This window comes from Ceratotherium simum, chromosome 7 (assembly GCF_057802395.1).
Source record: "Ceratotherium simum simum isolate JZ-2026a chromosome 7, ASM5780239v1, whole genome shotgun sequence".
In the NCBI taxonomy this organism is placed as follows: Eukaryota; Metazoa; Chordata; class Mammalia; order Perissodactyla; family Rhinocerotidae; genus Ceratotherium; species Ceratotherium simum.
The window spans coordinates 25,749,773-25,768,076 of record NC_141906.1 but is presented as its reverse complement, the minus strand read 5'-3'; the positions used below and the strand labels follow the sequence as shown (position 1 = coordinate 25,768,076).

Genomic DNA, 18,304 nt, shown 5'->3' with positions numbered 1-18,304 from the left:
TTACTTTATTAAGGCCATCTCTCACTTAATCCCTCCATTTTCTCCAAGTCTTTCAGCTCATTAATGACTTCACATATATCTGGATCCAATCTACCCACATAACTTATTATTTAAAGTATCTCCTCACTGATTATGCAAAGCTCTCTTCTTTCTTGTTAAATCAACAGCAGAAAAAAGCATATTTTCAAAACAAGTTTAAAAAATCCTATAAATGTGTCATGGTGGATTTTCAAGCCAAATCTTTTCCTTTTTTTATTTCTCTTATTAATCAGAAAATTAGCCAACAAACAGGTAATTTACAAATAATAAAAACTGCTTGTTTTAGCTATTTTAAATTCTCTTTAACATTGGTTTCTGGAAATGCTCACTTTCTGCTAGCTCTGTCTAGTCACCTTATGCTGCAAAGCCCTAGTTATCATATCTTCTGATCAGTCTCCCCCTCCCCTGCTCCCAATTCAGTCTTTAACTTTTTTCTCACAGGAGCTTAACCACTTGGATTCTGTCATCTCCTGATATTAAACACCCTTGATGTTCTCTGGATACCAACAATCTGTGCCCTGCTCATTACTTGTTAAATGCCTCTTTATAAAAGTGATAGTTGGTGAACATAGTAGATTAATATATTATTTCTCCAGGACACAATTGTCCTATAATAACTATCATATTAGCTAACCACTATAGTACATTAATTATGAGCCACAAAATTTCTAAGCAATTTACATATATCAATTATCTCATTCTCATAGGAGGTACACACTATTATTACACTCATTGCACAGAGATGCTGACTCTATATCTTTGCATCTTTCCCTTATAGGTCCCTGGACATTGAGAAGGGGTGATGTAATTACCTGGATAATTGCTCCTTAGCGAAGACAAGTCCCTCTCTATTCCTCCACTTCCTTGACCTGATCAGGTTACAAAAAGGAAGGCAGCATTCCAGCCCTAGGACTAGGGAGATGTTAATGCCAAGATGGCAGGGACTTGCTGAAGTGAGCTTCCACAGTCCCACTTGATGCTCAAAGGTCAGTTCTGCTTGTGGTGAGTGTTCAAGCCCATGATCTATCAGTCCTGCCTCCTGAAGCAGCTTTCAGAAGGAGTCCCAACTCTACCCCACAATTAGACCTTTAGATTCATCCCTAGTCAATAGTCATCCCCCTAGCTTCCTGAACCTATGTGACGGAATGAGAGGAAGATTTTCCTAAACTTGACGGCAGGTGAAGAACAAAACAAAAACATCAGAGAATGCCATGGATTCTAGAAATAGTTTTTCCATCATACCATCTTAAGTTAGTTATTCAGTGCCTGTATATTCTTTATATGCTCATCTGTTAAATGAAAAGTCCTTGTGTCCCTGTTTTCCTCACAGTTGTGATCTGAGTGCTAGTGAGGCAATGACAAGGAAAGATCATTACTAATAGGAATTTGAGGACAATCTGACTTTGAGTGACCCCTTCTGAGCATGCCTGAGAGAGGAGGCAGAAAGAGTGGGGAGATACTAGTATTCACTGGTTGCTAAAGGCTCATATTAAACACTCAGAGCCACTCTCTGAGATAGGTATCAACATCTCTATCTTTATCTCTATCTTTATCTCTTATCTCTATCTAAAAACAAAGAAACGGAGCTTCATAAAGCTTAAGTAGGTATGGTTATACTGCACATAGCATTCACCTCCAATTCCATCTACTTCCAGGGATGGAGTATACATTGCATCACATTCTCTTCTTTCTGCTGATTTGTTGTGTCCTATTACAGTAGGCTAGAAACTAAATAGTCCCTTTTTTCCTTTCCCAATCCTGAAATGCTCTTGTAATACAAATCCTAAACTCAGGGCAATGATTGCTTTTTAAGATAATTTTGAAGGACACCTGAGCCCTGATTGGCTGGGGAGACATTGGAGGTTGAAGATGGGAAGGATACAAAAAAGGAAAAAGAATAGGGAAAAAAAAAAAAAAACACAGAAAAGAGGATAGAAAGGCAGAGGAGATTGCTGAGAATAGAGAAAGGAGACTTGAGTTTCAGGTATCCCTCAAGATTTGTCCCTTCCAACATCAGGTCATCGTAGGTGGTTTACGCAAGAACTGGGGTGCAAAAGGATCAAGGGTGCGGTGAGGACACACAGAGGAGGAACAACTGCTCAACCCACAGGCAGGGCAATATTTGCTCCATTTAAAGTGTTAAGAAAGATACGTTGGGCTTTTGGAGGTGAGGCAAGAACATATGTTCCCCCTAACAAATGAGAAACAGAAGTGTCCCCCAAGTCTCTCAGCCATGTCAAGTTCTGACGTATGTGATCATTCCTTAAGGTCAATAATTTGTCTCAAAATTTCCCTACCTAAATTTTAGCACAATCCCCAGCACAAAGTTTTTCCTAAGCTAATATTTGCTGAGGTAAACTGCATCAGACTATGATAGGTACACAGGAATCTTGTATTTAATTTAGGCAGGCAATAGCCTTTTTTTTTTTTTTTTTCCCATTTTTTCCTATCATGATTTCAAGGAAGTAAAAACTACCAAAAAATCAACAATTGTAATATCCATTAACAAATTTCATTTTCTCCCTGTTTTCTTTTAGTTCTTGTCAAAGTGAAGTCTTATATACCCACTGCATAGTAATTATTTTCTGCATGACATTATGCCCATCTTCTTCATTTAGCTTGGAAAAATTCTACTAATTCCTCAGGTCTCAGTTTAAATATCACTTTCCAAGGAAAAATTTTCCTGATTTTTAAGAATAAATTAGGTTTTTCCCCTAGGTCCCTCCCATTGTGTCTTGAACTTTTCTTTTGTAGCACGTAACATAATTGTAACTAGATTAGAGAGAAGACTCCAGGGTGTGTGATGACTGTATTTGAATATTTGTAGATGTGTTCTTTGACCTGTGGGTGAAAATTGAAGAGATTTTCTGAGTAGGGCCAGGGTCGTGTATGGTGCACGGCATAAAGAAGGGCGGATTGGTTACAGATGTGCATCCTCTCTGTTGTTTGCTGAGTAGTGGAGGGGTAAGCCAAATAGTAGTTTCTGATAATAACTAGGAAGGCTTTTCTTTTCAAATAACGATAGAATTGGAATAATTGGGAATGAAGATAAAACTTGGAACTAAGAGAAGATAGAGTTTATGTAAAAAGGCTGTTAAAAATGTAAAACTTGGTTGCCTTCTTTGTGGAGGCTCAAACTTGCGAAGGTTAAATACCATAATTTTCCCATTTGTTCTACTTTTTGATTCTGAAAAGAAAGCTAGCTTTGTCCATTTCTTATTTAAAAAATTTATTGTAAATCCAGTTGTCTAATGGGATCTGTACAAACTTAACTATGTCTGTATGTCCTTCTCCCACAAAATACTATATAACTAGTGTGCTTGTAGTAGTTAACTCCACCATCTTGGTAAGCTAACGAAATTGTGAATCAACCATTGATGTGTTAATTTCTAATCATGAATGAGTTGAATCATTGAATGAGTTGAATCATTGAATGAGTATCTCCTTAACCTGCAAAGAACTTAATAATAACCAGCATGTGGTAGTGAGGCCCCTGTAAGTTGAGCACTGGCTGAGTTGAGAGTTCTCATCAGAGAAGATGCTGACAAGACATCAGCAAGTGAGGAAATACGTGCATGTGCAAGTACATGAGCATATGTTTGTGTGTGTGTGTGTGTGTGTGTGTGAGTGAATGAGTTGAAAAATACCTTCAGAGGTCCTTCCTACTCTGTCAGTCCAAGATTTTATTGTTATTCTTGTGCTGGCCGAATCAGTGCTCAGCTTAAAACATACCCAATTTATGGACGTGGTTTTCTCCTCCTCTCTGTTGCCTTCCTCTTCTGTCCAGGAGAACCTTCCTTGAAAGTCTGTTTAGGGTCCCAGTGTTGTTGTTGCAGTGTATTCAGAGGTGTGTCTGAGCCAGAAAGAAGTCCCAGTGGATCAGGTAGGTTGTCTTTGGGACTGTGAGTCAAGAGGTTGTAAATATCACCATCACAGAATATTTTCATGAGCCTTAAAGTCTGCGTACAAATCCACCAGCCTTGGTTCCTGCCTCATTCTGTCATTCACACATAATCTTTCCAGTTGCTTCCTAGTCTTTTCAAAGCCCAGAACAGCTAAACCCAGTGTGGGTCCAAACTACATTCTTTTCTAGTTTAATTTTCCAGTCACTTGCTCCAGGGTCTGGTCACTCTCACTTCTCAGCCTTGCTTTGGACCTCAATTATCCATATAGCTATACTCATTCATCAGGTATATTTAGCTGTTTTTATTTAGTGTGCTATTTGCCTTATATCCATATATTTACCAATATTATCTCTCACCCATTTCTGACCTTAGTTCATATCTTATGCTGACATTGCCTACACATGCCTGTCTCCCCAGCAGCTTTCTAGGGCCAGGCATCTCCACACCAAGTAAAGGCAGCCATTTCTTCCTTAGCAGATCCAAGGTGAACTTCAGTTTACAGTGATAATTTTCTATCAGCCTTGAAATTTCCTCTGATGGAGACTGTAACTCCCTTAATACCAGGAATTTCCTGATGGTGGTCATTTGTCAATTTTCAGGCATGAGACTTTGGCTATCTAAATCTGTGAGCTTTGTTTTCCTCTTCCTCTTCCTCAGTGTCCAGGGATCTTTTTCCATTGTGATGACATCTCACTAGATTGTTTCTAACTTTCAAGGGAGCACTGATTCCACGGGATGAGGTTTCAACATGAAGAACTCCAATAGCTCTTTGGAATTCTTACCTACAACGTTCATTCTGGTTGGCATCCCAGGGCTGGAGGCAGAGCACATCTGGATATCAATCCCTTTCTGCTTGATGTACATTATCATCTTCCTTGGGAATGGCAGCATTCTTCATGTCATCAGAACAGACGCTGCCCTACACCAGCCCATGTACCTCTTTCTTGCTATGTTGGCACTGGTTGAGGTTGGTGTCTCTGCATCCACTCTGCCTACAGTACTAGGCATCTTTCTTTTTGGCACCACTGAGATTAGTTTTGATGCATGTCTTCTTCAGATGTTCTTCATCCATTCTTTCTCCATTATGGAATCAGCTGTGTTGCTGGCTATGTCTGTGGACCGATTTGTAGCCATCCACAGCCCATTGCACTACACAGCCATCCTAACCTTGCCCCGTATCTTTCGCACAGGGGCTTTCATTGGGTTGAAAAGCATTATGCTCATGGCCCCATTGCCCATGCTCTTAAGGCGCCTGCCCTTCTGTGGCCATAATACCCTCTCACATTCTTATTGCCTCCACCCCAATCTTATCCATCTACCTTGTGGGGACATTTCATTCAACAATATCTATGGGCTTTTCATTGTTATCTCCACTTTTGGGCTAGATTCATTACTCATTGTGGTGTCCTATGGGTTCACACTCCACACTGTGCTGTGTATCGCCACTGAGAAGGGGCAAAGGAAGGCATTCAACACATGTGGCTCACATATCTGTGCTGTGCTCGCTTACTATGTGCCTATGATTGGCTTATCTATAGTGTACCGCTTTGGACTCCATGTGTCCCCTTTGCTGCATGCTATGATGGCCAGTGCTTACCTCTTCTTTTCACCTGTTGTCAACCCCATTGTCTACAGCATTAAGACCAAGGAGATCCGTCATGGCATTGTCCGAATGCTATCAGAGAAGAGAGCCGCAATTTAGACAAAGGACAAAGTAGGAAAGGACTTTGTTCTGTAATCACAAGTGGTCCTTGCTTGTCTGTTATGCAAATGATGTTACCTTAAATTATGTTATCTAAAAGGAAGTTCTCTATAATCTAGCAGTGAACTGGAGTGGGGGTGCAAGTGGGGATGGATTATGTGTGACAGAACACTATAAAGAATTGAAGTTATTTTAAAATATGTTGTGTGACATGAGGTTTTCCATTACTTTACATAGCTGGAAGAATTGTTTATGAAAACATAGCACTCCCCATAGGTAAACGTAATCAGGAGTTGAAAGGTGTCCTGGGAAATCTATTGAGCCTTCTGTTCTAGGGGAAGTGGAATTAAAATGAATTACATTCTCTTGAGTTCTTGGTACCTCAATAGCAGGAGGACATACTAGCTGGCTCCCAAGAGGCTTCCAGTACCAGCTCTGATGTGGCATTCACTCAACTTCATCAAGACTCCACATTGGGAGATCCAAAGATTAAAAATATTGTTCATTATGCAAAATTCTGAAGGTCTTCCACCCAAGATGCAGAATCTTTCGAAAAGGCAAGCATTCCCTTTGTGGACATTAATATTTTCTGACTGATTGGATATTCCTTTGCAGACATTTAAAATAATGTAAAAATTTTACATTTATATTTCCAGGGAAAAAAACTAAGACTTTTGAGATCCAAATGTATTCTAGGCACTTTATATTTCTCATTTCAATCACTTCCCACAACTTATGAATGAAGTAGGATTAATGCAATTATTATATTTTTTCAGATAAAAAACTGGGGCTTAGATATAGTAAACATATTATTCAAACCTATATACCCAAGAGCTAGCATTGCAATCCAGTTGGGTCAAACTCCAAAGTCTAAGCTATTAACCTCTAAACTGTACTGTCAACTAAGCGAGAACTTCAGCTCCTTGGATTCTCTAAGTAGTCAGTCAAATAGCATTAATTGAGCACAATCAATGGGTCAGGCACAAATCTAGGCCCTAGAGATAAAGTGGTTACAAAAGAGACAAGATCTCTTCCCTCAAGGAGCTTAAAAACAGGTTTTTTTTCTACCTTTGTCTCTACTCTACTTTGTACCTCCTGGAATGATGCTGAGAACCACTTTAAAATAAACCTTCTGAAACTCTCACATGCAAATATAGCTTTTTAATGTGAATTTTAAATGGTTTGCTTGCATTGTGCATTGCAGAGATGACAAAGTGGTCAAAGATTTTTATAAAAGTTAATTCTGTGACTCTACCTCCAGGTTTCCAGATACCCAGTTTCCATAGAGTCTGACCCAGGGATCTTAAGTTGCCTATAATTGTACCCTGCATTTATAGCCCAATGAGAGCTGATAGAACTCAGCAGAGAACTATAACTTCGAAATATCAGGTGAAACCAAGTAGGTAAACCCACAGGAAGGGCCATCCCATAGTCGACCAGGGAAATGAGACAGTGTTAATTCCCTGGGAGGAAAAGAGAAGAGAGGATATCTTTAGAATGTCTGGAGAAAGATATCCTATAGATACAGAGGTACAGGAAGAAATCTTACCAGGTTGTCAGGTGGCTTGACATAAAACTAGAATCTTAGGCACCAACTTTTCTTTTATCTCTAAGATTGCGTGATGAATCCTCAGGCTTCTTAAATATGTTTACTCCTAAACTTAAGACCATCAAGACATTGAGATTATAAATGTATTGTTTGTCAGATCGTGGTTTATTTAATGGATACCTATTAGCTCCATTCTAGAAAGGACTCCATACATAATGTACCGTCTAGCTTCATTCTTTCCAATCTTTATCACTCTAATTTCCAGAAGTCCTATCTCAGAGATAACCTCAAGATCAGACAAAATTCGAGAAAATCACACAGTGAAACGAAGTCTCTGAGTGTCTACGAAATTGAACAATAAGCAGAATCCAGTGTGACTCTATGGGAAAATATCAAATTTGGCTCCATTGTTTTCTGCCATTATATTTAATATTCTAACTTAAAATTTAGACCTTTTGAAACTATCTTGATCTTTTATGTCCTCAAAAGGACAAAATGATATATCATTATATTCAGATAGGCATGAAGCTAAATTATGAATTAGAACACTTGAGAAAAATGCATGAAATGTTATAAGCATTTCCACATTTGTCAAAGGAATATTAGTTTGCTTCAGACCAATCCTCCTTCTAAGAACAATTAGAAAAGTTAGAGATATATTTTGTAAATGACTTCAGACAGCATCCAATGCAATGAGGATGTAAAGGCCAAGACTCCTAAGACAAAGAAAACACAGACAAGTGAGCCTGATGTTTGGTACCATTTTTCCCCTTAAGAAATTTGTCACTTCAAAAGTAATAGCTGACAAAATAAGAAGAGCTTAGAGCAGTCTCAAAGGGCTGGAGTATGGAGGGACAAAACTTGAAACACAAGGATCCCCATAGATGAGGGGGTCTGGAAATATCTAGGCATAAATTTGGATTCCAGAAAATTTACATATTGGAGGTAGGGAAGATTAGAAATAGGCTAGCCTAACGTAGGTTTTTTAAATCAACTCATTACTTAATTTTACTACTCTGTCTGTAAGAATTAGGGTGACCACCATCCCAGTTTTTCCAGGACTTTCTTAGCTCTATCTCAGAAAATACCCATCCTGGGAAACCCCTTAGCCACAAATTAGGATGGCTGGTCACTCTAATAAGAAGTAAAATGAGATCATCTCAGCAGGATGATATTAGCCAAGATCTCAAATTATCCTTACAATTTATCAAGACCTTCATTAAAATCTAACCAGGAATGGAAAATACAAGAAGTGAACAAAAACCAAGAAAAAAAGGAAAAGAGGAAAAAGGATTATATTTAAAGAAGATCAAGCTATTGGGGTTAGCATGCACAGACATTAAAATAATTTTGATTAATATAGCCAAGAACTTAAATTTCGAAGTATAAAATTTAAGCAACAAATTTGAAACTATTAAAAAAAATGGAAATACTGAAAAATTACTGAAATTAAAGACTAAATGGATAGGTTTAATCATATTCGACACAACTGAAGAAAGACTCAAAATATTTGAAAAATAACTTTGGCTATATCCAGACTGTAGATAATTTTCACCTTTTCATCTCTAGAGAGGTGAAAGGCTAAAGCATAATAAATAAATAAATAAATAAATATCTTAAAGAACATTTGATATTTGCTGGAAAGATCAAATATATGTGTAATTGGAGCCACAGAAGGAGAGTATCATGGAGCAAAAAGCAATATTTGAATGTAATAACATAAATATTTTCCAAATGTAATAAAACATAAGCCAAAGATTCAAGATTTATCTGAGAAGGATAAATACAAAGCAAAAAACAAAACACACCAAGGAAGTTCAAAATCATATAGCGGAAAGAAAAAATTAAAGAGAACATGTTAAAATTAGAGGAAAAGAGAAGATATTGCCATCTATCCATCAATTTTTCAGTAAAAAGAATAATGACTCTCTTTCTGATGTGCTAACAAGAAACAATGGAAATAAAAAAGACAAGGGAGTGATGTCACCAAACTTCTGAAAGAAAATAAATGTCAGCAAGTATTCTATATACAGAAATTATATCATTCAATAATAGAGGCAAAATAAACACAGAATCCATCACCAATGGAAATTTAAAGGGCAATCATTCAATAGAGTATGGGATGGCAAGAAGCAATAAAGAACAATACTTGGGTAAATATAAATAAAGATCGACAGTATAAAAGAAATATAATATTTTGTATTCTTAAATTACCAAAAATAAAATACTTATCACCAAAAGGCTTCCAGATAGACACCTTCTAGCTGTGTGCTCACATAGTGGAGAGAGAAGTCTGATTCCTCTTCCTCTTTTCAAAAGGACAGTAACTGGAAAACAGGGGTCTTACCCTCATGACTTCATCTAATTCAAGTTACCTCCCAAAAGACCCACTTCCAAATACCATCGCCTTGGGGGTTAGAGCTTCAACATGCGAATTTGGGGACACAAACATTCAGTCCACATACTTGGTAAGTGAAAGATGCATATTTTAATCTCTATGATGATTAATAAAAGAATAGCAAAATATTATTTAACCAAAATCTTATATAAAGAAAAATATAATGATAAAACATAATAAATAATCTAAAACAAAGCCGGATATGAGATAAGAGTATAAAAAATTTTTTAAAATAGTAAGATGCTAAATTTAAATGCATTCAAATAATTTAATTTATTAAAAATCAATGGATAATACTCCAATTAAAAGCCAAATATTGTCGGGGCCAGCATGGTGGCATAGTGGTTAAGTTTGCATGCTCTGCTTTGGCAGCCCGGGGAACACGGGTTCGGATCCCGGGCGTGGACCTACACATTGCTCATCAAGGCATGATTTGGTAGCGTGCCACATACAAAATAGAGGAAGATTGGCACAGATGTCAGCTCAGGGCCAATATTTCTCACCAAAACAAAAACAAAAACAAATATTGTCATATAGAACTAAAAATATATGAGCTTCTTTTAAAAATTATTTAAAATATAAGGACACAGAATCATTTTAAGTAAAGATGTTTAAAAAGATATTCCATGTAATCACCAACTAAAAGAAACCAGGAATAGCTACGCTAAAATCAGATAAAGTAAGCTTCAAGGCATAAGCATTACTATCAATAAAGAGGGACATTACATAATAAAAATATGCAAGATAGGAAAAAAAGCTTTCTAAATTTTAAATAGAAAACAAAATATATAGAGTAAAAGTTGTCAGAACACCAAAAAAAGTAGATAAATCCACAGTCATAGTTGTAGATTTTATTATACCTTTCATAATAGCTGGCATAATAAGTAGTCCAAACGGTAAAAATCAAATGGATTTAAAAGACTTGAAAAACATAAGATAAAACCTTGATCTAATTAAGAATGAAAGAAGAAGAAATCAACAACTACATACTACACATTCTTTTCAACTGCGTATGGGACACCTACCAAAATTGATTATTTGGGCATAGTAATATTTTATTTCTTGGTCTGAATTGAGGACACAGGATCTATTCATTATGTAATAATTATTGAGCTATACAATTATAAAGTGGGTACTTTTACCTTTGAATATTATATCCCAATAAAACTGTGTATAAAAATGCAATCTGACATTTTTAGAGTGTAGTAATCATCTGTCTGTGTGGTGAGGAGTGAATCTTTGTATCTAACTCATCCTCACATTGATTGTCACAAGATCATCCAGTTTTGAGGTCTATACTCCCTGCCATCCTAAGTTCCAAATGCCTCAAGTTCATATAAGTTTCTGAGTTACCAGAGTTGTGTGGCTTCTTGTTCACTTGTTCCTCTGTAGCCAATTAGGTTCCATATCTCCTTGCTCTGCAAAATCAGTTACCACTCATCTCTATGCTTTCATTTCTTAGAACTTTCTCACATGTTATTGTTTTTTCATTCATTATATTTATCACTATGAGTTTATACTTGTATTATTATTAATACCTGAAATTTATATATAGTTGAATGTGTTCAACTATCTGGTTTCTATCTTTTGATTTACATATATTTTTTTTCTTTTCTGTCTTCTACCAGATTTATTTTTTTTATTATTTTCCCTATTTGTTTTGGAGTTATATACTGTATTTTTATTCTTATGGGTAAAGTTAAACACACATAGTTTACAAAGTCAAAAGTTACTCAAAATGTCTTTCATCTTCAAATAAATGAAGAATTTAGCATGCTTTGTTACCATTTAATTCCTTCTATTCCATTTTTCATATCAATAATGATTAATTTTGTACACATTTTAATGTAAGTATTATTGACAATGTTAGACATTCACAGAATTTAAAGTTCATTAAATGTGCATTTTAGAGCCAGCCCTAGTGGCCTAGTGGTTAAGTTCAGTGTGCTCCTCTCCAGTGGCCTGGTTTCGGTTCCTGGGAGCAGACCTACACCACTCGTCTGTCAGTGGCCATGCTGTGGTGGTGGCTCACATACAAAATAGAGAAAGATTGGCAACAGATATTAGCTCAGGGCAAATCTCCCTCAGCAAAACAACAACAACAAAAAAAGGATATTTTTTTTGTAAATATTGTTGACAGTGTTAAACATTCACACAGTTGAATTTTCCTATTATGATGTATATATATATATATATAGAAAATATCACGTTATGTATCTATTTCAATCATTCTGATTTCCCTCCCCAAAGTCAACAAATATTTCCAGTTTGTTGTATTTCTTTTTAGAAATGTATTTATATATAAATAAGAAATTATGCACATTTATACTTTTCCCAGTGAAAACTTTACACTGTCCTGTACTTGATTCTTAAAACACACATATATCTTTGAGATAATTTATAACCAGTACATGAAGAGCATCACCATTTGTTTTTACATCGACATAATATTTCATTGTGTTGATTCTGGTACATTGTATGTTATCAGAACTTATTTATCATCTCCCAGTTGATGAATATCTACTTTGCTTTCCTTTTATGTACTCTTATAAATAATATTGCAGTGAATAATCTTGTGTATATGTCAATTTGCACATATGTAAATGCATTTGTAAGCTAAATTTTTAGAAGTCGAATTGCTAAGTAAAGGATTTTCTGTATTTATAATTTTGGTAGATAACAGTAACAGTATTGTCATTTCCCTCCATATAAGTTGTACTTATTAACTGTCCCATCAGCAATTGTGAAAGAGCTTCTTTCATTATACCCCTGACAACCAGAGTGTTTTAATATATTTGGATTTTGCTAGTATAATGATTGAAAAAGATCTCAATTTGATTTCAATTACTTTCTAAGTGCGAGTGAACATCTTTTTATATGATCAGAAAATATTTCTATCTCCATTTCTTTGACATTTGCTTATCTTTTATGTCCATTTCCTATTAGGTCAGAGGTTGGCAAATTTTTTCTGCAAAGGGTCAGATAGTAAATACTTTAGGCTTTGTGGGCCATACAGCTTCTTTCAAAAATACTCAACTCTGCCATTGTTGCATGAAGGCAGCCATAGACAATTCATAAATAAATAAGCATGAGAGTATTGCAATAAAACTTTATATATGGACACTAAATTTTGAATTTAATACAATTTTCATGTGTCACAAAATATCATTGCTTTTTGTTTTTTTTCATTCATTTAATAATGTAAAAACAAATCTTGTGAGCCATATTAAAACATGCACATTTAATATTCTATTTCTTTAGGCAATATCTATTATCCCTTACTATAAACAATAATAAAATTAATAGACTTCCCAGTCCACCACCGTCTTCTACCTACTAGTTCATTTTTTAAAACATTTTATTAGGGAAATGTTCAAATATAGATAAAAAGAGAGAAAATATTATAAGGAACTCACATGTACTCTTCATTCAAATTCAACTTCAGAATTATCAATACTATAAATATTATGCCAATTTTGATAATTTTACCTTTATACTGATAAATATAATATTTAGTTTAATACTTTATGTTTCAATTTTTTTGTGTGTGTGTGAAGAGATCAGCCCTGTGCTAACATCTGCCAATCCTCTTCTTTTTTTGCTGAGGAAGACTGGCCCTGGGCTAACATCTGTGCCCATCTTCCTCCACTTTCTATGGGATGCCGCCACAGCATGGCTTGCCAAGCAGTGCGTCGGTGTGCGCCTGGGATCCGAACCGGCGAACCTGGGCTGCTGCAGCGGAGCACGCACACTTAACCGCTTGCGCCACTAGGCTGGCCCCTATTTTTCAATTTTAAATTGTCTTTTGAGCCTTGACTGCTAAAGGTGGAGTAATCGTATACTTAATACTACATCCCAAATTCTTTCCCAACCAAACTGTTTTTTATTTAATTTCTACATTTTCAGGGTTTATAACTTTATATTCTGCTCCATAACCATAATCTCACTTTTGAAGCAATGGGAATCGCGTATAGATGGGTCTTCCTTGCAGTCAAAATAGATACAAAAGCCTAGTAGGCAAGACAACAGGCGAAATCACAAAGACGAGCCATATTTTCAAGAAACACTCTGTGACTTTGGTGGTAGAAAACAAAGAGACATTCAGGGTGAACACCTAAACAGCTGCAGATATCCACCGTCTAGAGAGAATTATAATCTAAATAAAGTCACATATAAGATCCTAGGCCAATTGTATGTAGATGACACTCATCACAGCCCCTTTTTGCCTGAGTAGAGGTCCAGATTCCTAGGGATGAAGTAAAGCACAATGTATGTTGAGGCTAATATCTGTAAGACACTGGAAGATGAAATCCCATTTTACTGGTAAGAGGAGATCCCACTTTACTGGTGAGAGGAAATCCCATTTTGCCTTTCTGACTTTTAAGTCTATCAAGAGATCTGGGATAACTTCCCCCAAATCTTCAAGCCATATCAAATCTGAGTTTGGTCATAGTCAAGATGACAACATCAAATGGCAACTCTTTTCCAATATAATAGTCCCTCTCAAAGCCGTATAAGCTACTGTAAAAAGCAGAAGAGAACTAATGATCGCTGAGAAAATATCTGCCAGAATACAGGCTATGTCTTTTTCATGTCACCTAACAAAATCTTCACATTTCCATGAGTCAGCTAGCTCAATTATTGGTACATGTTTAGCACTCAGTAAACGTTAGCTGCTATTGTTATTACCATTATTTTTCCTGGTTCTGTCCCAAGGGGCCTCAGGTCTCAAAGCACAATCTTCATATTCCTATAACATCCTTCCAGAGGATTCCCCACCCACCTCCTGCATTCCAACCTGGGCTCTTGAGGAGCATATAACGACACTCTGCCACAGAGCAGAGAATAGAAGCCACAGAGAGCATAGAAGGAACAAGAAAGCACAAAGGTGAGGCTGGATTGCTCCATGGATGAGCAGTAATAAGAAGAGGGGGATGCCCTGGAGGGTGATAACAGGAGCTACTCCATAGTGACAAGGACAAGAGTGAAGCCAACCCATTTCAGAGACATATTGACAGAAGGTGGGACTGGGAGAGGGGATGTGACAGGTAGGGAACATGAAATGAAGTAGTTCATTGGGAGAATTACCGTTGTCCTCCAAATGAGTTCAAAAAGTAGCCCTGCTGCCATTATTCTCTTATACCAAACTTGTGGTTGTTGAAGTTGAAGAGTTTTCAGTGCACGTCACTAACTGTTAAGGGATCATCTCTCAACAAATCCTGCCCAGAGAATTGGCTTTTTCTGAGTGGTTTCCCCTCTGTTCCTATTTTTGCTTGTCCTCCTCTCTGCCCAGCAAATGGCTCAACGAATATCTTAGAAAGCGGTGGTTTCAAGGGAAGCATGAAAGCATATGAATGAAGAATGAACAGAAGCCAGCATGAACCAGCCAGGGACTCATGGATTACACTGCGCTCAAGTAAGGGCTTGTGAGTTTAGAAGCCAATGTGAAGGCAAAGAAATCATTTTCTCAGTACTTGCCAGTTACTGAACCCATGTCTTAACACACAAGAATAAGTCATAGAAGCAAAGAAGCAGGGCTGGAAGAAACCTAAAGATATCAATAAACTCCCCCCACACCTAATGCAGGAGTCCACACCATCTGCACCTGGTAGAGAGTCCCTAAGGATTTTACATACCTGGAGAGTTAGGGTTACTTAAGAGACTAGAAATAACTGCCTTCTAGTAGAAGAAAATTATTATCAACTTTTTCTTTTTTTTTTTTTTTTTAAAGATTTTATTTATTCCCCCCAAAGCCCCAGTAGATAGTTGTATGTCATAGCTGAACATCCTTCTATTTGCTGTATGTGGGACTCGGCCTCAGGATGGACGGAGAAGTGGTGCCTCGATGCGCACCCGGGATCCGAACCCGGGCCACCAGCATTGCGGCGCGCGCACTCAACCACCAAGCCACAGGGCCGGCCCTATCAACTTTTTCTGATGTTAAGCTTTGACTTTTTTTTTAACACATACCCATTGGCTTTAGGTCTGTCCTGGGATCAAAGAGGCCAAGTATATGTCCTTAAATTATCTACTCTGTAACACACTTTGGAATGATGCATCCATCATGTCTTCTTTCTTGTCCACTCCCCCCAACACATATGCCCATAAACACTCACACACTCACACATACTCACAGACACATACATTTATCATATATTTATGATGAATACATATTTATCATATATGTATCACTCATATATTTATCACCTGCTTATATTCAGAAAAGTATAATTTCCCCCTAAATCTGTCTTGTTTTGTATCTTCCCACATCCCCTCTCTCAACTAAAAATATGATGATGTCCTTCCCTGCCTTGAAGCCTTTGATCACCCCAATATCATCCTCTCAAGAGCTTTCTCTGTTCTCACCATCTTTCTGACACAGTTTCAACCACCTCTGCAATTGGGCCCACACTCAGAGCCTACAGAGGACTAGAGGACATCATTTCTTGCATATGTCAGGTGCTATCATCATTTGCTTTGTTTGAAATACTCTTATCTCCCGTCTTACCCCACTCTCCACCCCTTTTTGAGTTTCTATTCAAACTACAAAACAAATGATAAACCACTTCCTCCATTAAGACTTCCCTGGCTTTTCAAAGATAAAAAATTACTCATTCATCAGTACCACATGTGCCTCATTATTTAAAGTGATAGACCTCAATTATGCAATTATAATGTGAATTAAAACAAGTAAAGCTCTAAGAAGAGTATCTGACACATAGTAAGTTCTCTGTGAACCTTTCCACTACTGTCACTGCTGCTGTCCCCTACTCTCTGCCATCCACAGCAATAAGCATATCACATGGATTATCTGTTGTATTCAACCACAGCGCTGAGACATATGACTTGTAGAGAACATACTGAAGTTTGAAATATTGAAGTTTGAAAGAATATTTGCATGTCCCACAGAAAGCGTGATGTCTTGGCTCTTAATAATCTTCTGAATATGGCATTATTTAACTCTTAGTAAGTTTTTTTTGGAGTAATTCTTTTTTGCCTTAGCTTTGTTAGTTCATAAATATGATCCTGTCAAAATCAAATATATCTCCCTATTAGTATTCACATTAACCAAGCTAAAGGAAACTGAGATACAGAATCAAAGAGAAGTACCACATGCGTGAAAAAATTTTTCTGCCTAATATCCAAAAAAAAAAAAAAAAAATGATGTAGGGACCCAAATTACGGTCAAGAGTGCTGCATCAGAGAAAGAATGCAGGCAACTATTAAATGTCGAATAGTGTCGAGCTAGGTGGCCTCATGTGGCCATCACATAGTCGCCATTTCTTGTGACATGAATAGGACCTGCCCCCTACACAGTGCTTGGATGGGCACCTATGTCTCTAGGATTTTCATCCTTTATGCTTCTACAAATGACCAAACATCTCTCCGATTAGCATGATCTTTATTAATAATACTTTAGAAGTTTTTAATGCCTCAGACCTATTATTCAAGTCCATTAGGACTCAGTGTTAGGAAGTTGTAAAAACCTTTGCTCTGGCGTCTTGCCTTTTGGTTTATAGTTTAAGTACTAAATAACGTTCAAATTCCTATTATTTACTATTTTATTGGTGACCTCTCATTGGCCTCTATAATTTCTCTCAGTCTTTGCTCTCTCATTACATTTTATTTCTACATATTTGCCTATATTTCTTTTTCTTGATCAAATTTGGTAGAGAGTTTCAAATTACATTGATTCTTTTAAAAAATAATTTTTGAATCCATTTGATCGTTTTTTTTAATTAAAACATTTATCTTTATTTCATCTCCTTTTTCCTATTTCCCCTAAATTTATGTTGTATTCTTTTCTAAATTATTGAGTTGATTTTGCAGGAATTTGTACTTTGGCATTTATAAAACTTTAGGGGGACTACGGTTAACCTCCATGAATTCCAGAAACCCATTAAATGTTTTGTGTATTTCAGACAATAAGGTTCACTCTTTCGTTCTCAGAACACTCCAAAAATTAATAGTCATTCATTATTCAAGTTATGTTCTTGTTTTAAAGAATGAAAGTCTGCATTCACCCGTAGGGGGCAGTACAACTCCCCCTTTAGAATACACAATCTACAGAAACTGTCTCCATTCCTTCAAATTAATTCACTACTTAAACCATTTTAATTTGACTTCTTCTCCTATCATTCTGCTGAAATGTCTTTCCAAAAGGTTACTACTGACATTTACATCCTTAAATTAAATAGATGCTTTCCAGTACTCGTTTTACTGAGCATCTGCAAGCACTATACTGTGATGACCATGCCCTTTACCTTCCTGGCCTTTGTGACTCCCATTTCCCTTGTTTTTCACCCACTTCTCTGAGCAATCTTTCACAATTTTCTTTGCTTTTACTTCCACATCTACCCAGCTGCCAAAGTTTGCATTTTGTTACAGATCTGTCCACAGTCTACTTCCTTTCTCACCCTAAATTCTCACCTATGTTATCACATCAACTCCAGAGTTCTCAGCTACCATCAATATGCCACGACACCCAAAACTCCTACCAGGCTTATTCTCTGTCCTCTTGGGTTTCATATCCATTTACTTAGTTGTCTTTTCTCTTGGATAGCTCCTTTGAATATCAAACTCAACATGCACAAACCAAACCTGTGATCATTCCCCCAGAGTCTCCTTCTAATAATACTCCAGATAAAAGTAATTGTCACTACAGTCCACATAGTTGCTTGAGTAAGACACCTAGGCATCATCATAATGCT

General features: G+C 36.8%; 1 protein-coding gene across 1 annotated transcript; it reads left to right on the top strand.

The window, feature by feature from the left end:
- Positions 1–4,692: 4,692 nt before the first annotated feature.
- LOC101395566 (olfactory receptor 51J1-like) lies at positions 4,693–5,646 on the top strand. Its single transcript, XM_004443744.2, has one exon. It carries the CDS (start codon positions 4,693–4,695, stop codon positions 5,644–5,646), a length of 954 nt encoding a protein of 317 aa, XP_004443801.2.
- The last annotated feature ends 12,658 nt before the right edge of the window (positions 5,647–18,304 follow it).